Genomic DNA, 21793 nt, shown 5'->3' with positions numbered 1-21793 from the left:
TGACATATCTCTCTGATTTAAGGGCATGAAAATTCAAAGTTTGAAAATTGCAAAATTTTCAACATTTTCGCCAAATTTCCGATTTTTTCACAAATAAACACAAGTTATATCGAAGAAATTTTACCACTATCATGAAGTACAATATGTCACGAAAAAACAATCTCAGAATCAGGGGAATACGTTGAAGCGTTCCAGAGTAATTACCTCATAAAGTGACAGTGGTCAGAATTGAAAAAATTGGCCTGGTCACGAAGGCAAAAACAGGCTCTGGTGCGAAGTGGTTAAAATTTAAGAAGGGCCTGGATGCCTTTCTTGAAAAGTATAATATTACAGGTTATATATACTAGATTCCTTGATAGGGCGTTGATCCAGGGAACTAGTCTGATTGCTGTATGGAGTCAGGAAGGAATTTTTTTCCCCAATGTGGAGCTTAGTGTTTGCCACATGTTTTTTTTTTTGCCTTCCTCTGGATGAACATGTTAGGCTATGGGTTGAACTAGATGGACTTAGTTTTTAAGGTTGAAGTAAGACTATGTTATTATGTTACAATCAGTCTGCACTGGCCACTTTGCCTCATGCCGTTATCCTAGCATAAACAATGTCATGAGACCGCTGTAGTGGTCTCAGCGACTGCCGATTGGCTGCAGCAGTCACATGACATTGTTAATGCCAAGAGAATGGCAGCGGAGGCATGTCAGACCAGGAGGTGTACACAGTTTTTGTATTTTATTTTTTTTTTTTAATTCCCCACACTGTGCCCCATAAATGACTGAAAATTAGGGTTGAGCGAGTATGTTCTGTCCGAGTACGCTCGGGCCGAGCTCCGAGTATTTACAGCTGCTCGGTGATGAGGTTAAATCGCTCCCGTGTGCATGATTTGCAACTGTTTGACAGCTTTATTACATGGGAGCAATGTGGAAGAAATAGACATTCCTCACATCACATGTAATAAAGCTGTCAAACAGTTGCAAATCATGCACACGGGAGCGATTTAACCTCATCACCGAGCAGCTGTAAATACTCGGAGCTCGGCCCGAGCATGCTCGGCGAAAGGGTTAATAGAACATACTCGCTCAACACTACTGAAAATCCTTTTAAACTCTATTTAAACCAACATTCCCTCAAGTTTTTGTTTCGTTTTTAAGAAAAAAAAAATGGACTCCACAATTTGATTTTTTTATTGCTCATAGGTATTAATACACATTAGAAAACTATAATAGAAATACACTTAGGTTTCAATATAACCAATGTGGAACATATTTAAATATATAAGGTCTTTTGCCTTGGAAACTAGATATTTCATGGCTGCCACAATACATTCTGCCCTGGTAAGAAAATAAATAACTTATAACAACAAACTGACTTAAAAGAAAATAATAACAGCAACGCTCTTCAGATGTATGGCCTCATGCACACCTCCAAGCCCAGCAATCCAAACTGCTGTTCTGATTAATGCCATATCAATAAAGCCTCTGCTGCTCCATTTTACTCTAACAGAGTGCCACATCCCATGTAAAGTTACAGAGTTTAATAACAACATTTAGGTTGCCTGCAGCCACCACTAGGGGGCACACACTGCATACGGTTTTATTTTTTTCATTTAATACAGGAACAGTATGTATTATTGAAAACTGATCTGTCACACACTGCATACATTCGGACCTTTTAGACCTGATGAGGCTGATGAACTTACTATAAAAATCCATTATAATACTTTTTGAAAGTTTGAGCCCAGTAATAGAGTGCGTGCCCATACATCCAGGTGTATTTGTAAAGCAAACCTTAATCTCCGCCCAACTAGCTTAATTGACAGCACCTCAGTGTCCCTCCTCCACTGCTGAGATCTGACACTGTTCAGTACAAGCTGCACGGATGCTTTACAGATTTCTAGCATAAAACAACTTGAAATATGACATTTTTATTTTTTTCCTCAATTTGTAGTTATCCTATTTTTTTCAAGGTCCCAAAGTCGGAAAAGTAGGGAGAGGTGGGTGAACTCACCTAACAAATCCATCAGAATTTACACCACAAAAGTGCTGTAAATGACAGAAATGTACCCCAGTCGCTTTTTATAGTGTCGCACGGGAGATGAAAAATGCACCAAATTCATTAAGAGGTGTATGCTTTTTTTTAGCACATCTTACTCCAGTGCAGTTTATCAACACTGGCATATAAAACACCAGTACTGATGAATGATGAGCTTTCTCACTCTCTTGCTTTCAAATAGGATCATGCAGCTGTTGTGACTTAGATCTGCAAAGTAAGTACACTAGCATCATAAGGTATAAGATCTAAGTATTTATGAATGCAGCGTACATACTAAAATTTGGTGGCAATATAAGGGATTTTGGAGCTTTGTATTATTAAGAAATGAACAACTTTGAAAAATGTTGGCACTAAATAAAAAAATGAAGCAGATTCACTTTCAAAAAACACTGCTGCTAATTTCAAAGAAGAATAAGGGATGGCAGCTCTCAGGTAAAATCTCTAACAAAACACAACAGGAAACAAAAAAGCCTATGAGCAATTTATGGTTAATGCCTTTTTTTTTTAACAGAAAGGGATTTTTCAAAAGAGAAAAAAAAAAAGACTTTATGGACACTTCATCCAAATTCACCATTCTGCCTCGCCGATTGCCTTTGAAAAAATATAGTCTTTTCCTCCAAAGCACATGACTCCATCTTTTAAGTAGAATTTCCACTTATTTTTGCTTCTGTGGATCTGGGGAAAAAAAAGTAAAAGTTATAATAGAACATTTCCTCTGGAAGCAATCTAGGTTTATAGCAGTTATTGCAGAAAAAACAGCGTTAATCCATTCAGTGAAGATGCTCAGTTTATCGCTTCTTGCATCAAGCAAACATCCTAACAGTCTCCAGATAATTTGGCTGCTGAATACAATATTCATTTTTTATTTCGCCTCCCAAGAAGACGCTCTAAAAGGAAAAGCAGCAGGGGATATCGAAAAGGGAAAAGAAAGCTGTGTACTTACAATGGAGAAAACCATGTTTCAGGTAAGACTCTGTTCACATTACATTCGAGCCTTGCATCAGACACATATTTATGGAATATACCCAGAAGTATACCTTCTGTATAACCCAATGGCACCTGTTATCGGATTTGTGTGCCAAAACCACAGCCAGCATTGATGAGACAACAGCTGCTTGGTTACATTCAGGTAAGTTTTACTCTGAAACACTGCGCCATTTCATACTCTGAAGAGCCAGACGGGAACTGTGTGCCTTGCGTTACTAGTCCGAGGCCAGCACCCGGCAATTTCTCCCCACTCTCTTACCCTTGACCAACAGGTTCCAGATCAGGAAAGACCTGTCAGTCTAGGAGGGAAGGTGGGGACAGAAGCTGCCGGTGACTAGTCAGCCGAGATACATAGCCCCCGGAAGATCTTCAAAGTAGATCTTCTCTGAAATGCCGCAGCGTTTCAGAGTAAACCAAACCTGACATTAATAAAGCAGAAGGTATCTGATTCAGGTAATCCATGACTTAGGTGACATGAATCTACTTGTCAAGTTTTCTTTAAAAATGTAAAAGGGCAGTATTTTTTTTTTTGTGGTGGCCCACAGCGGAAAAGAAATGAAACTGGGCACACAAGCCTTAAGGAGCGTAAAAAGACAGTTCGGAGACCTATAGATATGTCCAATAAATGTGCTAAGTGGTAGTAAAGTCGGAGTAGTAGTCTGCGCTGCTGTGCTACATTCAAGAAATCCAGAGGATGTTGTAAAGGATTAGACCATGCGGTTTATTCTCAACGCTTTTCGAAGTTGAACCAACCTCTTCATCAGGAGCCCACAGGATTGTGGTTCTCCTGATGAAGATGTTGCTTCAACTTCGAAACGCATTGATCTAATCCTTTACAACGTCCTCCGAATTTTCTTGAATCTGGCACAGCAGCGCAAAATACTACTTCTATCCTCCTACCACTTGTTCTACAAGGCGGGATCTCCCAACCTGAGGATACTGCAGCAGCTGTCAAACATTGATTCCACAACCCCAATAGGTGGGCATTTCCTTTACTTCTGGCCCAGACTAATTTCTCCAATGGATAAGACCCTATTGGTGTCACCCCCTCCCCCCTCTCTAATAAATGTGCCAAGCTCACACCCCAATCATTGCAATAGCTCAAAAAAGGAACCCCTGTAAAACGACAGAATCATAGAATATTGAGTTGGAGGGGACCTCCAGGGTCGTCATGTCCAGCCCCCTGTTCAATGCAGGATTCACTAAACCATCTCAGACAGATGTCTACAAACAGAGTCTGGACAGGCATCTAAAACAGCATAAAAAAGTTACTTTGGTGGAAGTTTTATGTGGCAGCAGCACAAGAAAAAAGTCATGCTATTTTGTCATCACTCCGATTCTGGGCAGCACTGGTTGAACCTCTTCAGATTGGACATAAGTGGGACATTCAAGGGATCGGTCACTGGTTTTTATTTTGAATCAATCCCAGAGTCAATGCTATAATAATCTCCACTATCTGCTGTAACACCAATAACGCACACCAGGTCAATGAATAACACGGATTATCATGTGACAAGATGTGAGAGTAAGACTATGACAAGGGCCATGCTGAGAAGGCCAGACGACTGGGTCAGAGCATTTTCAAGAAACCAGATCTTGTGGGGAGTTGCCGACGTGCAATGGTTAGTACTTACCAAGTGGTCCCGAGAAGGACAACCACTCTGGTGACAATATTATGGATGCCTTAGCGTCTGTGTGATGATTCGCCTCCAAAGTCTCCAGATCTCAATCTAATTGGGCATCTGAGAGATGCGCTGGAAAAGCAAGTGCAATCCACGAAAACTGCACCTCACATTTTTCAGGATTTAAAGGGTTATTCTCATTTTCTGAGATAGTTACATTTGTAACGTGCTTGTTAAAACAACAAACTTTTCAATTTGCTTATTAAAACTTGGCCATATCTTTCCCACATTTTTACAGTTTTATATTTATTTTTTTTTGCTCAATGCCAAGAAAACTGGTCAATGGCTGAACACACGCAGTGCTTGTTCATAGTAAGCAGTGCCCGGAGACTATCCAGGATGGCTGGAGGGCACTGGCAGCACTTGATCTGGCCACTTTTAGTCTGGGTCACTGTTACTGCAGAGCAAAGCTACCTCACATCGGCATTGGGAGCGCACAGTTCAGGTAAGTGGCATAACACTGCTACTGTCTGGAACTGTCAATCACAGTCGTAACTTCTAGTGATTGGTAAGTCAGGAGGCGAGGGGGCGCTGCACTCCTATAAAAAATAAATAAATAAAAAATAATACGTTCTTGGTGCCAGAAAGTACAGAACATTTTCAGAGGTCCTGTGGAGGACATGCCTGGCCAGAGCTGTTTTAGCTGCACAGGGGAGACATACACAATATTAGACATGTAATACCAGGGCTGATCTGTGCACTGTACACAGAGAGGACACAAGAGCTGCACTTCCACATCAGTCACTAATGATACCAGCTATATAGATTTCTTAACCTCAGACCCAAATCCATATCCTTGACTATTTCCATAGCCATGAAGTGCTATTCACACTATATTATAATATAATATATAGGCACATCGCCCAATGGGGGAAAGGCACCTTGCCCAATGGGGGAAAGGCACCTTGCCCAATGGGGGAAAGGCACATCGCCCAATGGGGGAAAGGCACATCGCCCAATGGGGGAAAGGCACATCGCCCAATGGGGGAAAGGCACATCGCCCAGGGAAATATCAATGGCAGCACTTGACATAAAAAAATAAATAAAAGCAGCTTGTGAAATTCTATGCTAAGTACCTTGTCGTACTGACAAACTATAACGTTATCAGTGTCAAAAAGGTCTGGAACTTCTTGTTCACTCACATCATCTCCAGAATTTAAAGGATCCTAGAGAGAAAAAAAATAAACTAAAATAAGGATATAAAAAAAGTCATAACTTCACAGCTTTAGGCTCTGCATGTAATGTACACGAGGTAGCAGCAGAATTCCAGATCTCACTTTAAATTACAAATATTCCACTTTTTACTGTAAATCACTAACACAGAGGCTCCACAGTGTTGAAGATTTTTGGTAAAAAGTCACAATCATCCCATACAAGAAAAAAAAATTGTTGCAAGCTTCGATATAAGCTGAAGACAATGTTTAAGGGGTTGTTTAACGATAGGCATTTATGGCTTATTCCTGGGATATGCAACAAAATATCTGATAGGTGTGAGTCCAAGAAGCTGGAGTGCCATCATTGATTTCCAGGTATGGGGTTCCTTTAAATTGCATTTGTTTTCCTGTTTCGTTGATCTTTTGTATTTCATGATGAAAAATAAATAGTAAACTTGCTATGTGATATATGATTTTTTTCTACCAGTTACTATGACATTTTACATTAGACTATACACTTATCTAATATAAATATTTATATATTAGATTTATACTGTAATGGTTTGTGTGCATCAGGTGATATTTCCCCTCAGTCATTTTTAGGAGACTTCTAGACAGACGTCTAAACAATTCACTCTTTGGTCTTATTAAATGGAGGCAATAATTTCAGCTGCGTGACGACTCCGACCTGGAATGAGGACTGAGCCGCCACCAGGAGACATTCACAGCAGACGGACATTTGGGACCTTTATTACACGGAGATTTATCTAGCAGCAGAAAATCAATCAGTTTAATTGATTCCTTAAGATGTGTTAGCAATGACAGCAATTGGCTATAAAGAATCAAAAGAAAGGAAAGGTATTAAAGTGCTACTCTAAATCAGCAGCTTATTAAAAAATAAAACACATTAAACATTAGCACCCGATGCTCTTATTATAGATGAAAAAGAACTGGAGGAATTGGCCGCTGCATAATTAATAATAATTAAATACTCGGAAGCCATCAACCAATGATGAGAGGTAAGAAAAGGAGAAAAATATATCTGTTCATGTGGAAGAAACTTGACAATGGCATAAAAGTAACTTGATGAATAAGCTAATAAAATAAATTAATGTACAAAGCTTTTACTTCAACCGTAGTTGCTGCATTTTTTTTTGCCATGCAAGGTAAAGGGTTAATCAGCTGGGATAAAAAAATCTGTGCTCCAGTCTGAGTAACTGGTAAGAAATGAACTGCACAACTTAAGGGAAGCAACCACATTTTTACAACTCAACTTTTTTTCTCTTTTTTTTAATAAATTCATATTACAAGTGAAAATGGGAAACTTTGCAATACATTTTCACAGAGAAAAATGAACATCACCACTTAAAGGGAATCTGTCAGCAGGATTATACCCCCCCCCAAACTAAGTGTGTGTGTGTGCATGTAGCTCTCTTTCAAGTCAAGCCCAACAATATACCTTTACATGGCCAGTCCATTCCTCTGTTAGTGAGAAATCAGCGTTTGATTTGATATGCAAATGAGGCTGAAAAGCTATTTGTAGATCTGAAGCCTCTGTCACTCCAGCTCTATTCCTTGACAAGTGCCGTCTACTCCTGGCAGCCTCTATGCTGTGTGACATCAAGCAAAGGAGCCGTCAGTCAAGCAGGAGGATGTGGCACTGGACGGGGAATAGAGCTGGAGTGACAGAGGCTTCAGATCTACCATAGCTCTTCAGCCTCATTTAAATATCAATTCAAAAGCGGATTTCCATGGAAAGGAGAGAGCTGGAGGTAGGAGAAGAGTTGGCTGGAGTAAGACAGTTGCACAGAGATATTGTTGTTGCTTTCTAGTAAGTGTTTTAACCCACCCCAATGCTGGATTCACAGATACACTGGTCAGTACTACAGTAAAACATCCTCCAGGCTGCTGCTTCTGTCTGAGTACTATACATGAGAGCAGGAATTCATAATTTATGTGTGCGGTGTGTATGGGATACATCATAGCAACTAGTCTCCATCCAGTAGTTCAAGAAAAGGCAATTCAGTAAGATGCATGCATAGTGAAAACTGATGAAAACCCAGGATATGAGTCACATAATAGAAGGAAGTAATGTTATTCCTCATGTACACACCTGACCTTCATCTAGAATAAATAAAAGTGAAGCAACAATGCAAAAAGCCTCAATTAAATTATGTCATTCTATACATTTGTGTTTACAGCTCCTGTGCAGACTTATGGTCTCCATGATTTCAAGCTTAAAAATAAACCCTGTGTGTAATCTGATCCTGCAGTTATACTTACTGTACATGTGCTCTTTGGCAAATGTATGTAGCTGTAGACACACAAGCAGCCTAGCGGCATTAGAGTATAATCTGTAGGTGAGATTTACGAGCAGCGCATAGCAATCCAAGTGTAACATACGGTGAGGTATCACGCGCCATACCTCCTCAATCACATCAATCTCCGGATCCTCATCATCGCTGCTATTACTGGTGGAATCGTTTGATCCAGAATCATCGTCTTCCAGCGCCTTCAGATCTTCAGTGTCAATAATACCCAGGAACTCATCAACATCTCTCACCGTTCCTAACTCCTCATCGGATGATGTATCTCCTGTGCCATCAACTTGAATTATTTCATTGTCATTTGGAGCCATCTGATTTGCTTCAGTAGAGAGCTATAAAAAACAAAAATAAAAACCACCACTACAGCAGATTACATTTAAATATTAATTGTGGCATTACTGTATAGTAAATCACATCTAATCTGTAACACCGTTCACACCACCGGGGAGATTCTGCTTCCTCAGTCACTGATGCGCCAGGTGGTGACAAGAGACTGCATGCCACATCGCTAGGATAGCCAATCATGGGACAGATCTATGTACACACTGTCACAGCGCTCTGTCATGATTGGCTGACAAAGTCACATAACACATGAACAATATGAATGTGACATCATAGCACAACAGAGCAAAGCAGCAGCAGCAGGAATGAGTGACTACAGCCATGTGGTGTGTGGACGGGGTGTCATCACTAACGGACAGTTAAAGGGAATCTGTCAGCAAGATTTCCCCCTCAGACTATTTATATGCACAGGTAACTCTTTCAAAGACAAAATCAGCAATACCTTTACATGGTCAGTCTGTTCCTCCGTTACTGAGAAGTCAGTGTTCGAATTGATATAAAAATGAGACTAAAGAGCTATGGTAGATCTGAAGCCTCTGTCACTCCAGCTCTATTCCCCGCCTCCTCCTGGTTGACTGACAGTCTCTATGCTGTGTGATTTCAGGCAAAGGGGCCATCAGTCGACCACTAGAAGAGAGGGGAATAGAGCTGGAGTGACAGAGGCTTCAGGTCTACACTCTCATTTGCATATCAATACAAATGATGATTCCTCTGTAACAGAAGAATGGACTGGCCATCTAAAGGTACAGCTGGACTTGTCTTTGAAAGAGATAGTTTGGGGTGTGAAATCCTGCTGACAGATTATCTTTAAAAGGGGTTGTTCAGGCTTGGAACAAAAAAGTCTGCAGTCACTATGTGACTGTAGAATGCTGAATCGTGACAGTGTGTGTATTCGTGGTGCCACGTGACTGCATGTATACGGTTTGCATGTGCCAACTAGTCTCACTTGACTTTTCTCAACTCACTTCTATTGAGAGAAGCAGAAAGTGTCTAGTCGCACATGACGCACATACAAGTGTTCACATGACCCTCTGCTTGCACGAGTAATACTGGGGAATTGTGATAGTGAGCACACCGCATGCTGTCACAATTTATCTGTCCCATGCCTGGTCACCCCCATTAAAGCTTAGTATTGCTAGTTAGTGAAAGTATATCACATTCCCTGCATTAAGGCAGGTGAAAAAAAAACCTGAACAAACCTTTCAACAGTTTCAGAAAAAAAAAATGTAAGGTACAAAAAGGTCCTACACCTTAATAGGTACTTTATAGTAAGTACAGATATTTTAATAAGCTGAAAAATCAGAGAATTGGACATTTAAAACCTCTCCGTATATAGTGAAACTTTACACGGTCTCTTATTGCCTCAAATGAAATATTTTGCGCTATGAAGAGAAAGATTCGAAAACAGATCAGGCTGCGAGACGGCAATCCTTACAGATTTAATCCATGTGCCCCATTAATGGGCCTTTTTACGGCCGCTGGGACATCTTACTATTCCATCTTACTATCTTACTATTCTCAAACCAACAAACTGCAAACGCTGAAAATAAAGAGTCCGTGAGGACACGTGCAGATCCGCAAAAAGGCAAACAAAATAAAATCAATATATTTTTACAGACTCATTTCTCAAAAGCTTCTAAAAACCAATTTACATGGAGAGTTGTCAGCTTGAGTTTAAGTCTGCATCGCCAAAAACACAGATCTCAGAGCAGAAATATCAGCAAAGTGCGGGAAGGTCTGGTGCAGAAAAATACTAAAGACGCGGAGCCTAAATATTGTATTAGGGCTCGAACGATGAAATAAGCTGTGAATAATAAACCTTGTGTGATGATGATAGAAAGTGCTCGAAGATGCGTTCACACGACTTATTTCACTACACAAGAACATCAGAAAATTGCATCCCTCCGACCCCGAACATGGACCAAAAACATGGCCGTGTGAACGTGTCCTAAGGTAGACACCCCGGTGCCAAATCTTATTTGGCTGCATGAGCCTTCATAGCCAGCTCTGCGCTAAGAAGAGGACTCTTGTTCTTAGGATTGCCGAGGGGTCTCAGTGGTCGCACCATTCACTCCCCTATAAAACTATTTTAAAGAGGATTTCAAGGGATTTTTCAAAACATGCCAGAAAGAAAGGATTAAAAAAACGTTTTACTTGCCACTGTGAACCCCTGCACCTTCTGTGATCTCTGCAGAGACCAGAGGTGATGATGCCACCTCCATTTAGTCATCTGATGATTGATGAATGGGATGGGATATTGTGCAGCCAATCACTGGCCAGGTGACTGAACGGACAGACACTTGTGGCCTTTGCTGGCAATGGATTGGAAGCACTGAGCCATGGGGTTAGGAGTGGTTGGTAACACTAATTCCTTTATATTTTATGATGGCGTTACGTAGACTAATGTCCTGATTCAGGGGATGGTTATGCCTCACATAGACCCATAATGCCCACCAGTCTGTAATACAGCCACATTAAAGGGTTGTCCATTTTTGGAAACTTTTTTTTTTACTTAAATATATGTATTTGGAGGAAAAGAAAAATAATTTTTGCTATTGGGTTTCATTACAAATTTGGCAGGAGCTGACTTAGCTCTCTGTATCGCTGCACATTCAACTTTGATGTGGTCTGTGGTAATAAATCCGCTGAGAGGAGCTCAGAAAAAGACAGATAAGAGAAACAATCTCCCTGCAAGACCATCATAGAAGGCTCACTGACCAATTGACAGTTAAAGGAGTTGTCTACTACTACTACTACTACTACTACTACTACTACTACTACTACTAGGACAACCCCTTCTTAATCTAAATGTTTGGCGCCGATAAAATAAAAAAAGTTTATACTCCCCTCCCGTGCTAGCGCCGTTCCAGCGGTGTCTGCACTTGTGTTCCCGGGGCTCTCGAGCAGTTGCTATGACACTTATAACACATGAGCCAAGCGCCTAATCAGCGCTGGCGTCACCGTCTCCGCCTTCATACGAAACTAACATTAACAGGAAATCCGGGCTGCGGCTGCTATGACTTCTCCTTAAAGGGGTATTTCCATCATCAAGATCCTATTCCAATATGTAGTAGGTGTAATAATAATATTAGCAAATACCTACATTAGAAATGTAGTATAGTTCTTCTGATTCGCTATGTCTTTCCTCATGTGCAGGCATTGCAGAACCTTAGGTATCCACTAGCAGCTAGCTAACTAACTGTCACTATATCAGTGGTTGTAAGCATGGATACCTAAGGTCCTGCAATGCCTGCACATGAGGAAAGAGACATAGCGAATCAGAAAAACTAAACTACATTTCTAATTGGAGGAATTTGCTTATATTATTATTACACCTACTACATATTGGGATAGGATCTTGGAGATGGGAATACCCCTTTAGTGTTCAATTTGTCCAAAGACAGGGAGAGTGACACCAGCGTCACATGTCATAAACGCAAGAGAGCCCCGGGAACGCAGGTGCCGACAAGCGGGAACAGCACCAGCACGGGAGGGGAGTATAAGCTTTTTTTTTATTTTATCGGCGCCAATCATGGGGTATGAGAAGGGGTTGTCTTAGTAGTGGACAACTTCTTTAACTCCTTCTCTAGCCAGCAACAGACAGTGCAACACAGAGGCTATAGAAGGCAAACGGGTCAACATTTTTTAATGAAACCCAACTTCAAAGAAGGGGAATCTGTGGAGCGGGCTAATCTGCATAGTATGGAGCACTTACATAGCACAGAAGATATAAGTGATGGACAGATTCTTCATGGGGAAAATGTAGCCTTAAAATTAGTGCGTGGTCCAAAAGCAAGCAGCTCATTCCACAGATCTTACATGACGTGTTGCATATTTATTAGAGAAGTACTCTCTGAATCTATCTCTGCTACACAGCACAGTCCATACTTAGGAGTATGGCATCTGCATGTCCTCCCAAAATGTATAGGGGCACCATGTACAATCACACCAGTCTACATTTACTGATCTCTATGTTCACACAAAGCTCACACGGACTGTAATGTGGATGTGCACTTTATCATGGAGCCAAACTTCACCAACCTATAAACCCAGGTTGAAGGTTACACATAGATCTGAAACCCTCTACAATCACCATCTTACCTTATCTACAATATTTACGTCGTTGTTAGGTAGCGGTATATTTTTATTCTCATCTTCGTCATCGCCCAGCAATAGCAGGTCAACCACGCTATCAACGCCCGGCGATTTCAATAGGCTCGAATAGTCTTCTTGTCCTTGGACCGTCTGAGCCATGTTTAAGTTATTCAGAGCTTCCGCGTTATCAGCCAAGGTTAATTCAGTCTGCTTTGGACTAAACAGCGGTGGTGGCATATCATTAAAATTATTTTGTTTTAAGTCATTCAATGGCTGATTAAGCACATTACTTGCAACTTGCTGGTTCTGCATATCAACAACCTGCTGAATAAATGTCTCTCCATTAGCATTCCCAAAATTACTATCCAGCGGCCTTTCTGACTCACATCCATTTACAGCTTCGTAAGGCCGGTTGACTTGTGGCACCTGCTGCGACCAATTTTGTCCTACTTGGACATTTCCACCAAACTGGCTACTCGGGGTCGGTCGGGGTGGCTGAGCTAGATTATGAAAATACTGCTGAACCGGCTGCTGGAGAACCCTGGGCGCTCCAGGAGCCTGAGTCACCATCACTGGCACCGTCACTTTATAAAGCTGCCCTAAAACAGAAAACAGGAAAGATCTCATACACAAGTTTTACCCATACACTTGTTATTTAGGACGGAGTTGTGGCTTAGTTTGGGCTCATGCCATGTTCTCCTCCCTGCTCAGCAGGCGTTCCTCAATATATGCATTGACTTGAATGAGGAAAATTAAGTTTTAAATCAAACTTTGGACTCTGACCACCTATCCAGCATTGTTCACCATCGTCCAAGTTTTTGATGGACACAATACCGATGTCGAATATGCTAAATGTCTAATAATATGGGTAAAAAGGAGGTCAAATTGGGTCTAAACTGAAATATTGCTTCACTGACGAGTCAGGAAATGCCTAAAAACAGTTATTTGAAATTCCAATGACAGCCCCTGATGGAGTGCGGAGCGGAGAGGAGATGATGGTGTGAACCCAGCATTAAGTGTAATGCCCCTTTGAAATTAGATTATGATTATTGATTTTCCACTGGATTTACCTTGAAATAAACAAGCATTATTGTATGCTATTGCTTTTCTTCAGGAGCTCACCATTCCTCTGCCTCCAGGAATTTTTGTTTTCTCGGGATGGTGGGGGCCCTGAAGATAGATCGTTCCCCTTGGCAGCATAGTTGCGCCTCTGTGCCCAACTGTGCACTCTCTAATTCTGCTAGCAAAGGCAGTTTTTCCTCTGGAGCATCAGAGGGACGTAGGGACACCGAATCTGGCTGGATCCAGTGATCCATGCCAGCTTCAGAGCATGGCTTGCAAGCGTTGCACTCAATGCCTAGGAAGCCGGCCTCCTCTGATACATTGAAGAGGTGGCCGGTAACCTAGCTAAGAGTATTACACCATTTAAGAAGATGAGGAACGGTGTAATCCTATAAAGGGGTGTAGTAACATACTATACTATGTACTATCTGCTGTGTCCTTATGGTGCAAACTAAATGTTACCCTGATAGCGGCTTATTGTCTTTTCTATGTCCCAGTTGTTATCTATATATCTCCCAGAGTCCCAGATCATGTAACTTGGAAAGCTAGTGACCTGATTGATACGAGACGTCGGCCTTAATGAGGCTGCAGTTACTCTTGAATGGTATGATTGAAAGGCAAAATGGCTAGGATTGGAGAGTCCTCTAATTTCAATTGTTGGAGCAGGAGCAGAGCACCTCCTTCAGGGCAACTCTGAACTTATTTTACAACACCTTCGGTTTCCAGTGTCCCGGGTCACCCAGACTGGAGCTACTCATTCAGTTATTTACTTTTCAGGCTCAAAAAGCTGTTTCCAATAAAAGTTTTCATTAACAAAATGGCACAGTGTGCCTTCTCCAACCTGTGTTGCACTATTTATTGATGGCTGCAGAATGAGTAAAAAAAAAGGAATCTTGTAATCCAAGAGTCAGCATGATGTAGGGACTGAGTCCCTGATTTCAGTCATGTATAACTTACTGGGCTGCTTGCTTTTATTTTGATACAATCCTTGTTTTCTCTGCTGCAGATCTAGCAGTGCTCAGAATGCTGAGCTGCTCCACTCAGAATGCTGATCCCTGTATTACCCCGCCCACACCACTGATTGGCAGTTTTCTTTGTACATTATATATTGAGAGAAAGTTGTTATCAGTGGTGGGGGTGGGGTTACACAGAGAAGGACAACTTGGCACAAGAGCTCTGGAGTGGGAGCCCATTTTAGTGGAGTCGGAATAAAATGGACAGACTCCGAAAATATATAATAAATTGGGTACAGTAGTTCAATGCAGTTTGTGGGGAATATTTTTTCATAAAAATTTGGGAAAGATATAAAATGACCTATAAATGTCTGTCCTATTCCTGATCTAAGGGTCCAGACTTTTAGCTGAGATGAACCTGTGCTACAGTAAATTTATCACTTAAACATGAGCCGTGTATGAGGGAGTCGGAGTCTGAGTCGTGGAGTCCGAGTCATGGAAATTGAGGAGTCGGAGGTTTGGCTTACTGACTCCACAGCCCTGTTAGGCACAAGGCACCTAGTCCTCTAGTGATAATCTGCTGCTGATAAAACACTGATTTTAGTTAAACAGCAACACACAGTCTAGTAAGTGACACATCACTGGAATCAGGGTTTGTTGCTCTTAGATCATATAGCAAACACCAGCTGACTGATTCTTTTTAACTGGGAATCTGTAAGTGACAGATCTGTCAATTCATTTTTTTTTGGGACCGGCTCTTGCGATTGAGTCATTAGTTCTGCAGAGGCGAATAGAGCGGTAATCACACATGCTCACTACTGCTCCATTCACAAAGGGAATTTAGCAACCCCTGTTCTCAAGATTGGTGGGGATCTCAGCATACGGGCACCCAGCCATCATATATTCATACATTTCCAGTAGGAATACCAGAAGAGCGACACCATAGGATAGGTAAGGCAATGACTGGAATACAGAAAACATTAATAAGTCAATGCAACTGACAAAAGTGAAAATACTCCCAGATAGATCAATTCTGTTATTAATAATGCACAATATCTTTTCCTAGTAAATAGTAGTAATATCTTAAATGAATGGTATTGGTACAAGCATGAAATAAAACTACCATTTCCAAACTAACCTGACGCTGTCTGTACCGTCATCCCAGCTGGTAAGTGAATGGGATATGTCAGGCCAGGCGGCAAAGTGAAGGTTCCACTGGATCCAGTTGAGCTCTGAAAAAAATATTGCAATGTAGGATTAAAAGGTTTGCCACACCATTAAATATGAAATTTATTTACAAAGTATAGCGCCATCTGGTGTTCACAGTGTAGAGCAACGTGAATGTCCAACTATTTGGCTCTGTACTAGTGGATACACATGCTCTCTCCAGGTATCGGCATAGTTATTCTCTGATCACTGCAGCCAAAATAAATAGCCCATTAGACTGCTCATCACCAGGAAAGAAGCAGAGCCTCTGTAATAGCATGGCAATGCAGCTGAGAAGACTCCTGCAGGGGAAGTAAGAAATGACTACACTGTAAGCTGCTAGATGGGGGAAGCAGACTGATTCTGTTCAGTGGTCCTGTCCCCAACACACATGGAAGAAAAAAAAAAAAAAAAACACTGTAAAATAACTTTACTTTTGTTGCGCAAATGGTTGAAAAGGGTCGAAGAGGACTCCGCTGCAGCACCAAGGAAAAAAAAAAAGAGGTTTAAAAGAGGACTTCTTTTATTATGGAATTGAAAAAAAACATACTAGGAGGTGTACTAAAATATTAACAAAAGAAATATGAATCCATGAGCTTACGCCTTTCGGGTTATCATCCCTTATTCATAGCTGGGTTGCTAACCTGAAATGCATAAGCCTTTGTGAATGTTCATAGTTGACCCTAGGTTTAATAATCAGACTAGGTTTAGTAATCAGAAGACGCACCAGGGCTGCCGCAGGTAGGAAGAGGCTCGTACTGCTATGGTCAGAAGTCCTGCAAGTCTTTTTGCTCAACTCAGAATGTGAAAATAATAGCATATGACTTGGCCATGTTATTCCTAAGTTCTTAAGTTACTACCTTATACACAGGGCTGGGGAAAACTTATGTTTGGAATAACCCTTTAAACAGAGCCATGACCGGTATGACGGATTAATCTAAGGTTTGTGAGGTCATCTAACAGCAAACTGAGCACAAAAAAAACAGACTCTCGACAGAAAAGAAGCTCAGCCTCTCCCACAGGGGTTCCCAGACCGATTTCCTAATATCCCGCTTGGCAAATCAGCGATAAATCCTGCATATCCTGAATTACTCCATAACTAGGCAGGTTTGGAAGCTTATAACTTGACTGAAAGATTTACAGGTGATTTTTTTGGGGTGTTTCGGATGAAATGTTCTTCAAGCATAGATAGGTTTACGGTGCACATTACAAATGGATATAATATGGCAGCGGCTCTCCGGCACGCTTTTATCAATCACCTGCTTATATACCACTAAATCGCTGTCATTTCACACTTTATCCAAAGAGCGCTCTGAAAGTAAAAGCTTAAAATCTCTATAGCTCTGTGCCAATAAGTCGAGCCTCAAAAGGATTATTTATGTCAGAGCTGGCTGATGTACATAGAGAGGAAGAATGACCGGGGGAGTGCTAAAGATGTTAACCCTTTCATAGCCAAGCCATAATTCACACTTTTAAATGGTTCCAAAGGTCTTTCTAGTTGTAATTTTTTCAGTAGAGAAGGCTGTCATCTACATTGTAATAGATCATGCTCAGAGACAGATACACAGCTGGAGAAAGTGTAAAAGCACTTCTGATATAGAAAAAAAAACCAAGACATGTCAGAGGCTTTTGATCAGTGGGGGGTCAGGGTGCAGAGATCCACATGGATAATTAACATGAAGGCACAGCTGAATCTGCTCTTCTCTAACACCAAAAGCGGCCCAATATAAAGTATATGGAGCCCGTCTTCACTCTATGGAGAGCAGCAGTCCATCAGCTTTAAGACCTGTCAAAAGTTTTTTAAAAATATATTACAAAACAACTTTTTTTTTTTTTTTTTTTAAATCCCTTCCTGTCGTAGTGAACTTTAATTTTTGCTTTTAGGTTTTTTAATTCCCCTTCTTCAAGCAGCCATAACTTTTTAATTTTCTGCTGATATGGCTGTTTGTGGGCTTGTATTTTTGCTGGACAAGTTACAGCTTTTCATGACACCATTCATTTTACTAAATGGGAAAAAAAAACTATTGCTTTTCGGGTTTTTTTTTTATTGTGTTCATTTTGCAGTAAAACAGGACCTGGCAATGTAATTGTTCAGGTTATTGCGAATATGGCAATACCAAACCCATATAAGTTTTTTTTTTTTTGAATAGTGAAATTTTTTTTTCAAATCTGTTAAAGGGAATCTGTCACCCCCCCCCCCCCCCCCGGGCGATATCAGACCTCTACTATGGCCATACAGGGTATAGTAAAGTAAATATATACTTACCTGTATGGCCCATAGCAGAGGTCTGTTTTCCAGAGGCTTGGCATCCGGGGGACGCCAAGCAAATCCCTCTTATCTGCTTACTATTCCCCTAAATCGCCACCTCTGTGCTAAATTACCATATTCCCCCCCCCCCTCCCCCGCAATCAGACCTCTGCTATGGGCCATACAGGTAAGTATAGATTTACTTTTCTATCATCTGTATGCCCATAGTAGAGGTCCGATATTGCCCAGGGGGAGACACATTCCCTTTAATTAAAAAAATAAAAATAACAATTTGTAGGCATTTTCTGAGACTCATAACTATTTTTGTCCATGATGGACCGGCATGAGGGTTTCCTTTTTGCGTGATGAGCCGAAGTGCTCTATTGAAATAACTTAGGAAACTTGTCGCTTTGATTGCTTTTTATTGCGTTTTTAGGGAGGTGTAGCGACTGAAACTGCAATTCTGGTGTTTCAACTTCTTAACTCTTTACAGCGGTTAACAAACAAGTTAATTCATTTTATATTTTGATAAACTGGACTTTCACGGATGCAGCAATACCAAATATGTTTTTTTGCTTTTTAAAAGAGGAAAAAGCAAGGAGTTACCAAATTATATATACACTACCGTTCAAAAGTTTGGGGTCATTTAGAAATTTCATTATTTTTGAAAGAAAAGCACTTTTTTTTCAATGAAGCTAACATTAGATGAATCAGAAATACACTCTATACACTGTTAATGTGGTAAATGACTATTCTAGCTGCAAACGTCTTGTTTTTATTGCAATATCTACATAGGTGTATAGAGGCCCATTTCCAACAACCACCACTCCAGTGTTTTAATGGTACATTGTGTTTGCTAACTGTGTAAGAAGGCTAATGGATGTTTAGAAAACCCTAGAAAACCCTTGCACAAGTATGTTAGCCCAGCTGAAAATGGTTTGGCTGATTTGAAAAGCTATAAAATTGACCTTCCTTTGCGCTAGTTGAGAATCTGGAGCATTACATTTATTTGCTCTATGAAACTCTCAAAATGGCCAGAAAAAGAGAACTTTCATGTGAAACTCGACAGTCTATTCTTGTTTTTAGAAATGAAGGCTTTTCCATGTGAGAACTTGCCAAGAAACTGAAGATTTCCTACAACAGTGTGTACTATTCCCTTCAGAGGAGAGCACAAACAGGCTCTAACCAGAGTAGAAAAAGAAGTGGGAGGCCCCGCTGCACAACTGAGCAACAAGACAAGTACATTAGAGTCTCTAGTTTGAGAAATCGACGTCTCACAGCTCCTCAACTGGCAGCTTCATTAAATAGTACACTCAAAACGCCAGTGTCAACATCTACAGTGAAGAGGTGACTCCAGGATGCTGGCCTTTAGGGCAAAGTGGCAAAGAAAAAGCCATATCTGAGACTGGCTAATAAAAGGAAAAGATTAATATGGGCAAAAGAACACAGACAATGGACAGATGAATCAAAGTTTGAGGTGTTTGGATCACACAGAAGAACATTTGTGAGACGCAAAAAAACTGAAAAGATGCTGGAAGAGTCCCTGACGCCATCTGTCAAACATGGTGGAGGTAATGTGATGATCTGGGGTTGCTTTGGTGCTGGTAAAGTGGGAGATTTGTACAAGGTAAATGGGATTTTGAATAAGGATAGCTGTCACTCCATTTTGTAACGCCATGCCATACCCTGTGGACAGCGCTTGATTGGAGCCAATTTCATCCTACAACAGGACAATGACCCAAAGCACACCTCCAAATTATGCATGAACTATTTAGGGAAGAAGCAGACAGCTGGTATTCTATCTGTAATGGAGTGGCCAGTGCAGTTACCAGATCTCAACCCCATTGAGCTGTTGTGGGAGCAGCTTGACCGTATGGTACGCAAAAAGTGCCCATCAAGCCAATCCAACTTGTGGGAGGGGCTTCAGGAAGCATGGGGGGAAAGTTCTCAAGATTACCTCAGCAAATTAACAGCTAGAATGCCAAAGGTCTGCAATGCTGGAATTGCTGTAAAGGGAACATTCTTTGACGAAAGCAAAGTTTGAAGGAGAAAATTATTCTTTCAAATAAGAATCATTATTTCTAACCTTGTCAATGTCTGGACTATATTTTCTATTCATTTTGCAACACATTTGATAAATATAAGTATGAATTTTCATGGAAAACACAAAATTGTCTGGGTGACCCCAAACTTTTGAATGGTAGTGTATTTATTTTTTCTTATGTTTTAGTATTTTTTTTAGTCTATTGCTTGTTCTACATACTACATTTCAGGACATAGTGGCTCTGGTATCCATGACAAAACACACATGCACCGACAATCAAAAACTAATTAACAGCTGCATTTTAACGGTTAAATAGCAATAATCTCAGCTCGCTTTGGTAGCTGCTGTTACAGGTAGATGCCATCTATGGTGCTGGCTCAGCTAGTGAGCGTGCTCCATATGCATGTCCCCGACGTATCATGTACTATTACATCCTACGTGGGGAAGGCGCTTCATCCAGATCTCCAATGTGAAGCATCAGATCTTCTATTGCTACCTAATTTGAAAGCAAGTGAGAATAAACCATGAGAAGCGGTGGGGCACAGAAAATGCCTGCATCTCGAGAATAGGGTCCCACCTTGCAGCCATTGCTCCCCTCACATTACCCAGATGCTGGGACACAGTTATTGAGGAATACAAATCCATTTAAAAAAATCATCCAAATCTACACTGATCAGATTTATATCATCTCAGGAACAAATGGTACAATTGAAATGTTCTCAAATTTATGAGACGAAGAAGAACAAATTTACTTACCATGTCTGTTCCCGTAAAATTTGATAAATTTCTACCGCCTTGGAGAACTTCAAAACAAGAGAAAAGTTCATTATCTTCCTTTTCAAACAAAAAAACAAGGCACAGGAATAAATTGTCCCAATATTTCCCCCTGAACCTTCTGTGGTCCTAATACACTTGTCCATTTATTACTATAGGGGATTCATTCATGAATTACAGGAGGTTCAGGTGATTAATGGCTGCTATGTGGCTGCATTTTGTCTCAGACAAGTAAGCAGACTTTAGACTCATTTGCTTCCAAACCCCCCCCCCCCACACACAAAAAACAGAATATAAATTCCAAAAAGCAAGACAACCTGTACTTTTGCATGTTTTAGACAAGTTTATTGATTGAAGCTTGTGAAAGGAAGATACATGGAAGCAATAAGTTCAATTGCCTCATCAAAATGGACAAAAGTATTGGGAGACACGACTTAATCATTGAATTCAGGTTATGGATTGTTCCATTGCCCCCGGTGTATAACATCCGGCCCCCCACCATGCTGACTGCCATTACTAACATGGGACAGAGAATGGCTGGTGGTAAAGATTCACACTGATACCAGTCCTGTAATAGGAGTCACCGGTGTAACAAGTCCACACCATCTTACAGCTGCAGGAGAGGAATGGTGCTCATTGTCAGCCTCATCTCTTCAGGATGATGATTCTCTGATGAACCTTTTGGCTATAAGGGTGATGTACAATAAAAAAAATACATTGTGGTACCGTGTTAGCAAGGAAAATCTATGTAAATACTTTTATGCCCAAAAATGACAAAAAATATTCTCGGGAGTGATACCTTTATTGGCTAACCAGAAAAAATATATTTGCTAGATTTCAGATCACAGGGGCTGCTCCTTCTTCAGGCAGGTT

The 21793-nt window shown here is 40.8% G+C and overlaps 1 protein-coding gene across 1 annotated transcript in view; it reads right to left on the bottom strand.

Moving 5' to 3' along the window:
* Nucleotides 1-1328: 1328 nt before the first annotated feature.
* Nucleotides 1329-21793, bottom strand: part of GTF2A1L (general transcription factor IIA subunit 1 like) — an 80623-nt gene continuing 60158 nt past the window's right edge. Inside the window, exons 4-9 of the mRNA XM_073672094.1 lie at nucleotides 20903-20940; nucleotides 15787-15880; nucleotides 12640-13232; nucleotides 8295-8528; nucleotides 5792-5881; nucleotides 1329-2721 (exon numbers count right to left, since the gene is read on the bottom strand). Of these exons, the coding sequence (XP_073528195.1) occupies nucleotides 2614-2721; nucleotides 5792-5881; nucleotides 8295-8528; nucleotides 12640-13232; nucleotides 15787-15880; nucleotides 20903-20940 (1157 nt within the window). The 3' untranslated portion in view covers nucleotides 1329-2613. The remainder of the gene's footprint in view (nucleotides 2722-5791; nucleotides 5882-8294; nucleotides 8529-12639; nucleotides 13233-15786; nucleotides 15881-20902; nucleotides 20941-21793) is intronic.

Source organism: Phyllobates terribilis, unplaced genomic scaffold (genome assembly GCF_046119375.1).
Source record: "Phyllobates terribilis strain yellow unplaced genomic scaffold, ASM4611937v1 Scaffold_3__8_contigs__length_932513732, whole genome shotgun sequence".
Lineage (NCBI taxonomy): Eukaryota > Metazoa > Chordata > Amphibia > Anura > Dendrobatidae > Phyllobates > Phyllobates terribilis.
The sequence above is the reverse complement of the archived record's forward strand: the minus strand, read 5'-3'. Positions and strand labels throughout refer to the sequence as shown.